Below are 7,553 nucleotides of genomic sequence, written 5' to 3'. Positions count from 1 at the left end.
ATTGCTCGCTGTCAGCTAGGTGAGTGCGCACCGAAACCAACGTACTGACAGCGCTACCTCCCCGGAACTCAAACTTTAACGTGAGTTAATTGTAATCTAACTCTCTATATCAGTATATACCAAAGTGATTTATTTAGGAACAGTTGAACTACACTAATGATGTGTTGACGAGTTCAATGAATCCTTCAATTCGTTCGGTTTTCTTGGCGAACTGACGTCCGACCCGTTGACGACGTGTAGCCTACCTGCAAAGTGGTGACATTTGTGTGTAAACAGATCTATTTTTGGACGAAACTCACAAACGTTGCCCGATTTCGCTAGGGATGACACTGCTTCTAGGCTGTACCACAGCACTTTAAGCTGTAGCAGGACCAAGCAAGTGTCAAGAAAAATGTCCCCTGCCAGCCGCTGCTGGACCACACCTACACCTAACTTAACACTTTCTCAACCCCAAGAGTACCAGTACTGACCCAATGTATGCCTGCCCATATCAGCCCAGCCCAGGAACTCCCCAACCCAAGCAAAATCATAAAGGCCATCGCACGATTTCGTCCATCTTCTCTCATGGTACAGGCAACTGCAATTGCGATTGGTAAAATGCCAATAACTTTCTGTCCGTGTGGGATGTCGAAACAATCGACCTCTGCCAACTGCTTATCTATTTAGATTGTGAAGGCCTTGACACAACCTAAAAACTCTGAAACAACTACCTTCTGTCAGCTGGTTATTTTGGTCAGTTTGGGAACACCTTGACACAACCTAAAAATTACACCAAGGTTACCACTAATAACTTTTGAGATGACAGGACAGCCTACGTAACAACCAACCTCTGTGTAATTTTGACAGATTTTTTTATTTCTATGTAATTTATGTGGAGTGCCTTGGGTAAGACACTTCACTGTAAGTGCTGATGGTGTTGGGAGGTGACAACAGTGAAAATATGACGCTTATAAAGTTAATGTAGTCGCTTATTCATCAAGTAGTGCGTATGATATTAACTAAACGACTGTATCTTGACCAGGTTTAGAATGAAACGACTGGTGCATGGTGCACGGATGACTAAGCGACTGCCTCAAGTCTCATGACTGTGGAGGGAGGAGGGCTGATGGTAATTTTTTCAATGGACCACCAAGGTTCCCATCTGTTTAATTTTTTCAGGTTCGGAAGTAACACCCACACAATGCCTGGTAAGGAATCCAAATCGCCTTGTTCTCCTTGTTACTTGTTACTTGTTGTGTAAATTCCTAGTGACCTTCTAGTGACCTCATTCCATACTGCTTCCCCTATAAACAGTGTATACGTCTATTTGGGCCTTCGCCTGATTTGGGTTAAATTTTTAAAAAACTTCTTTTCTTCAATTTTGATCTACCAATGATATTACTATTGTTTCTTCTTTTTCTTTTTCTTTTTCTTTCTTTGGGTTAAATTTTTAAAAAACTTCTTTTCTTCAATTTTGATCTACCAATGATATTACTATTGTTTCTTCTTTTTCTTTGCTCTTTCCTTTCACAGTCATGGTCTGCTTTCCTTTTGATGCGGGTTATTTTATCGCATTCACACAAAACATTGGTCTTTCATCCCAAAAATATGTCTTTTTGCCTTGGGGCATAACTACAACAGTGCACTCATTATTTGTTGTCATTTTCAGCTGACTTCAAGTTTAGTGAAGATTTCTCTGTGACTGATGACATCAAGAGACAGTTTGAAGATGATGGGTTCATCATAGTCAGGTAAGACATTCGTGAAAACCTCTCCATCAAGAACACCCAGGACTGACCATAGTATTGCCTTCAGCACAATGCAGAGGAGAGGTGGCATAAAATTGCACAAGTTTGTAAAAAATATGGTTGTGATCTCTCTTGTGACACTGTTTGCCACTCAATTTTGCTTTGGTAGTAAGCTTGGATTTTGTTGAGGTTGAAGTTTTAATTCCTCAGCTCCGAACTGGTAAGAAATTTTGGTCAAGAATTTTGGTCTGATGGCCCACCTGACCAAAATGCATAAAGGAGAACAGTTGTGCTTGATAATGCTCTCGAGACTTACCTCTGCCAAATTGGTCAGATAATCTAGATCTATCTGAAGAATAACCGACTAGGGAAGAACAGTAGTTGAGAGGAAGCCTCTATATATACATTCGTCCACATTACAGAGAAGGTGAAGTAATTTCTTACTCCGGTAACAATCTTTCAGAGGTCTTCTGGATTCTGAAGAAATATCCCTGTTGAAAACTGCTGTAGAATCAGATGATGGAATGCTGAAGCAAGCTTTTGAGGTGAGCCTAGGATAATCCCTCTACAGGTTAGGTCTTTCAAAAAAGTTGTTTGAAGTGACTTGTAACAGAAGACACTCCAGGGGAATATCAAGGTACCGGAAGAAGAGGGCCGTGCTCTGCATTTCTCATCAAAATTCCTGGGGTGCTCCAAAAGTTCATGTTCAATTTCAAAGATTTTCTTGAATAAGGGAGGTGTGTGCGTCTCGCGCACCCCTTTCCCCCCTCTTGGATCCACGCCTGAATTCAATGATGTTCTCCTTTTCAGCTCAATGATGGAAAAGATAGGAAGAGTAAGATGTGTCTGTGGAATCACCCGGGAAATGACATCACCGGGATGGTAGGGCGATGCGAGAAAGTTGTGACGACATCAGAAAAATTGCTCGGTGGCGAAGTGTACCACTATCATACCAAGCTGATGATGAAGGAAGCTTTTACTGGGGGACAGTTTGTGTGGCATCAAGACTATGGGTATGTTTATATATCTGTCTGTGAGTGATAGTTACCTTGGCAAGGGCCAAGTCATTTCATGCAGTTTCACACCTCTTTTCACTTTCTAAGTGTTTTTGTGGGGTTTTTTAATGATTTTTTTTAGAGACTGTTGCTTTTCTTCGTATGCCGCTACTGGCGTTTCCGGTTTTTGATAAACCTTTTTCTCTCTAGGTACTGGTACAAAAATGGTTGCCTCTTCCCCGACATGCTGACCGCCTTCATCCCTGTTGACAGGGCCGATCGTAGGAATGGTTGCCTCCAAATCCTGAAGGGCTCGCACAAGTGTGGCCGCATCGAACATGTGATGATTGGTGGGCAGACGGGTGCTGATCTAGAACGGGTCAACGTCTTGAAGGAGAAGTTGGATCTAATGTACGTGGAGATGGACCCAGGTGAGTCTGTGAATGCGATCAGTAGTCTATTAAATTCAAGTAAGATTCCCATTCAAACTCGAAAATCTTTTTTTCGCAGGATTTTGGTCATGCATAACTAATCATGGCTGCGGGACATGCTGATGATGATGATAACTATATCATGTTAACTACTTTTGCAGTTGTTTATTAAGGAAACAGAAGAGGGATCAGCTTAAAATATAATCAACCGTCGAATCAAAGTTGTTATCGGCCATCAGTAGTAGGTAAAATTCATTGCACGCAGAAAAAATGACTTTTTTGATTTACCAGGGGATGCGTTATTCTTCCACTGTAACCTACTTCACCGAAGTGACCAGAATAACAGTGAATTCCGCCGATGGGCGTTCCTATGCGCCTACAACATGGCGTCCAACGACCCAGTCTATGTCCATCATTGTCCGCAGTATACCCCAATCAAAAAAGTAAGTCGATAATGTCTTAATCCACTTCCGTTCCTTTCCATAGGTGACGCCCTGTTCTTCCACTCGAACCTCCTGCACAACAGTGCTCAGAACAACAGTGAATTCCGCCGGTGGGCTTTCCTCTGCGCTTACAATAGGGCATCAAATGACCCAGTATATGAACACCACCATCCAAAATATACTCCATTGACAAAGGTGAGATCACATTGCCGTTACACTGCTCTCACAGTCTTTCCTGGGTTCATACAAACTGCTGCACAAGAGCACTCAGAACAGTGTTCCACCCATAGGCTTTCCTCTGGGCTTACAATAGAGCATCAAATGACCCTGCACACCACCATCTCAAGTACATACACCACTGACGAAGGTGAGGTCACATTACCATTCATTCCTCGCATTGCGTTTATGCTCACCTGTCCATCCCATCTGTGTCTAATTGGCTCTTTAGGGAAGGGCCCCCAGACCCTCCCTCATTTCCAAAATTGTACATTCTGTGCTCTCTTGTTGGGGCCGCACCCGAGTTCTTGAATCCGCCACAGTCTGTGATGTAAGTTAATGAAAGTAGTGCACGTCCCTCTGATGTGCTTACTCTTTAATAATTGAGATATGTCTTTTTAGGTTCCCAACAGTGCCATCAGGACTTGTACCACGATGACGGACATGACTGGTAAAGACTTCATGAATCCAAAGGATGATAAGACAATCAAAGTTTCAAAGGATAAGGCGTGAAAAACGCAAGGCTTGAAAGATACCAGCAAGGTGTATTGGTTTTGGTCTGCATTTTAGCCCCACCCAGTGTTTGGTGAGACAACCAATACCTCCTGTTTGTTATCAGTTCCTTAAATATGAAGTGGTTTTGGTGATTGCTGTCATTTGATAGTGTGGTGCTAATAGATTGCATTCAGATGATTTAGTTCAGATTTTTTTGTCTCCATCGATGCAGCTATACCAGTGATTGTATATGAAATTCTGTATTCAACATGCTCAAGCTGCATGGAAATGTAAACAGTGGTTATGCTACATTCATGTAACCATGTAGAGAAAATTGAAAGTGTCTTATTTCATATAATTTATTGGAATATATAATAAAATTATGAAGACTGTTGGACAAAAGTATTATTGTTCGTAATTTGTAGATTTTCGGCTTACTAGAGATTAGTACGCCTTTTAAGCTAGCTGGTAGTGACGTAATCGAGAGTCGAACATCCAAGTACTTGGAATCTGTGGTATAGCATGTGGTCACACGGCAATTGTGACATTGTTGTGTTGTTATCTGACACTTCTTAGAAGTTCTTTCCAGGATGTTTCAGGATGGGATGCATTCTTTCATTCATTGATATATATCAACATGACAAAAGGCGCAGTTGGGAGAATCATTAACTGACGAAAACTACAAAATCAGCATGTAACCTTATCATTTTATTTGCCACAATACTATGGACAAACTGAACACATAAGATGTTTTCGGAGTAATCATCTTAATTACAAATACAAAATGGGAGAAAAAACCACAAAAGCAATATGTAGAGGTATCTGAACATCCTCAGTAACAAGTTGGACAACAATCAGAGCCACATTTAGATGGACAACTACCCCCTCCAGACGTTGACAAAAAACATGTTTTTCATACAGATCTGGGTGTTCTAACCCCCCCCCCCAAAACCAAAGAGTTAAATACGACCCTCATAACAATCTTTTCCGGGTGGTCAATTTTAATCGATGTTTTAGAAGAAGTTTGTTTGGGTGCTGACCAGTCGTGCGCTTCACCTTGAAGGGTCGCAGCAGCTTATAGCATTGTCCGAAGTTTGCCTAGGCCTACTGACTTGTTCTAATTGTGTGCATTTGATTTGTTTGGACTCTGATCCGTCTTCTTCGAAAAGGCCTATCAGATGGAAAATTGTCCACCATCATACATCTTGGCCGCATTACGCCATTTAGTATGTACACCTGCTACCCCTACATAACAAATAACATAATTATGGACATTTCCTTCCTGTATAAGTGTAAATACAACTTTACTCCATTTCACAAAAATGCACAAGTAAAATGTAACTAGGTATTTCTTTGATTCAATACTACACTACTTACATAGTTTTTTGCTATCTGATGATGCAAGTCAGTTGAGGAATACAGTTTGTATTGGTAAGTACTTAGAAACATTCTTCATCAGATAAAAATAATAGGTCATTCTTGAAGAGCAAATGCCACATAAAAGAACTCCAACCAAAGTTCTGAACCGGCATATTGTTTCAACAAAATCTCCCCAAATATCTCTGCCTGAACCTCGACAAAGTCAAATTGTAATTCTGTTGAATAATGAATGCCCAAACTATATCTCGAACTGCCTATGCAGTACGCAGAATAATATGAAGTCCAGATTCAGAGTCCACAATTCCGCTCATTTCTCCAACTTTCAGTGCAAAAGCCGCTTGTTCGAAAGCAGGTTGCATCTGACCAGGTCCAAAAAACCCAAGTGATCCACCATTTCGTGCTGAACTACAATCACTCTCTGTTGACGCCAATTCTTCAAATGTAATTTCGCCTCGCTTGATTCGGTCGATATACCCTGAAAGTAAATAAATTTAGAGGGAATTTAGAATGGAGAATTTAAGATACCAAAACGGACCGACTGTCTAGCACCCATCTCAAAAATGCCAGACACAGAAGAAGAAGAAGTTTTCTATTCAACATGTTCAAGTCATTGTTCATGGAAGTTTGTCAACCAAATAAGAAAGAGGCAGGGAGACATAGAGAGTCACACACTGCATTTGGGATCGTCTCACCTCTGTGTACATTAGGGACTGAGTCCCAGACGATACGAGACATCTCATTCAGAGGTGGAGGCAAGGCAATAATTATAGTAGTAAAATGACTTTACTACATATTTTGAGCAATTTTGAAATTGACAGACCAGTACGAAGGTCAAGGAGGCCGTTTCATCTCAGTCAGAGTTGTCAAACCAGGACACTAGTCTAGTTTTGGTCCCAAGCTGGTTGTTTACATTCAATATGTCATCTCTAATTGGAACACCTCTTTATCAAAGACAGCACTTGTCAACCCCAAGGGTGTCCTTGATCTAGAGAGGTTCTACTGTATTATCAAAATCAAAGTCTCACCGATGAGAATGCTCTGTGCATCATCCTTACTCCGCGTGATCACATCTTGTCTCCAAGAAGACGGTCGGCGAGACCCAGAGTGTTTGACCAATAGGTGGCAGCAATTTACCTGCTTGCCCATCCCTGCTGGCTCTGTGGGAACCTCCCACTGACTCTGCTTGGTATGGAGATTGAGATAGTACGCCTTGCCTGGAATGATAAAAGGAGCTTGCATAAAGACGCCTAGGTCTAGGATGTACCGGGCGGTGTGTGAACTGCCAACTTACTGCCAATGCTTGGTTATACACGGCATGTGGATGTGCCTCAGTCAGATACGGAGAGTGATACCCCTCTTTCGTCGCAAAATCCCTGGCCCTGTGCCGACTTATATTCTGAGACTGACCATGGGGACTGGCGAATTTAGGTACATGGTAACCTGTACTGCATTGGGTATGTATTGCAGGCAACAGAAATGGGCCATTTTTCAGATAGACATTTCTCAAAAGATCGACGCGTGAAATCCGTTTTTCTTTGGACTCAATGAATATATGGTTATCAGCTCTTTCTTGCTTAACATCTTTTGAACATAAATGGTCACATACCGGTAGAACTGCTTTTCCGTTTTTCCCAACCCTCCGGTAAATTTTCAGAATCCGCCATGTTGATTTGTCGTTTCGGTCACAGATTCCAAGCCTGCCGCATGCGAAGGCTTACTGGATTCTGCCAAATCTTAGTCGTGAAATGGCATTTGGAGTGATGATTATACATGCCAGGATGAAGACACAGCTGATTTAGCGACAAAATCTGTATCTGAGCAGGATTTCCCATACCTAGTAGACCGTTATAACTACTTTGGGAATTC

General features: G+C 41.7%; 2 protein-coding genes across 6 annotated transcripts; one reads left to right on the top strand and one right to left on the bottom strand.

Annotated features, from left to right (window-relative positions):
- LOC135501180 (L-proline trans-4-hydroxylase-like) lies at positions 1-4,703 on the top strand. Of its 5 annotated transcripts, none has more exons than XM_064793078.1 (8): positions 1-80; positions 1,159-1,187; positions 1,649-1,730; positions 2,191-2,272; positions 2,538-2,740; positions 2,933-3,153; positions 3,640-3,791; positions 4,215-4,703. In XM_064793078.1, exons 2-8 carry the CDS (start codon positions 1,181-1,183, stop codon positions 4,323-4,325), a joined length of 858 nt encoding a protein of 285 aa, XP_064649148.1. In that variant the 5' UTR covers positions 1-80; positions 1,159-1,180; the 3' UTR covers positions 4,326-4,703. The 5 variants fall into 5 exon arrangements, with proteins under 5 accessions (XP_064649148.1, XP_064649152.1, XP_064649153.1 ...); XM_064793082.1 differs by lacking the exon at positions 3,640-3,791 and adding an exon at positions 3,445-3,596; XM_064793081.1 differs by lacking the exon at positions 1-80 and adding an exon at positions 657-833.
- Positions 4,704-4,994: 291 nt separating this feature from the next.
- Positions 4,995-7,369, bottom strand: LOC135501327 (putative peptidyl-prolyl cis-trans isomerase dodo). The gene is made up of 3 exons (XM_064793384.1): positions 7,294-7,369; positions 6,713-6,901; positions 4,995-6,162 (listed from the first exon to the last, which is right to left on the bottom strand). Exons 1-3 carry the CDS (start codon positions 7,349-7,351, stop codon positions 5,942-5,944), a joined length of 468 nt encoding a protein of 155 aa, XP_064649454.1. The 5' UTR covers positions 7,352-7,369; the 3' UTR covers positions 4,995-5,941.
- Between the last annotated feature and the right edge of the window lie 184 nt (positions 7,370-7,553).

Source organism: Lineus longissimus, chromosome 17, assembly GCF_910592395.1.
Source record: "Lineus longissimus chromosome 17, tnLinLong1.2, whole genome shotgun sequence".
NCBI classification, from domain to species: domain Eukaryota; kingdom Metazoa; phylum Nemertea; class Pilidiophora; order Heteronemertea; family Lineidae; genus Lineus; species Lineus longissimus.
The sequence above is the reverse complement of the archived record's forward strand: the minus strand, read 5'-3'. Positions and strand labels throughout refer to the sequence as shown.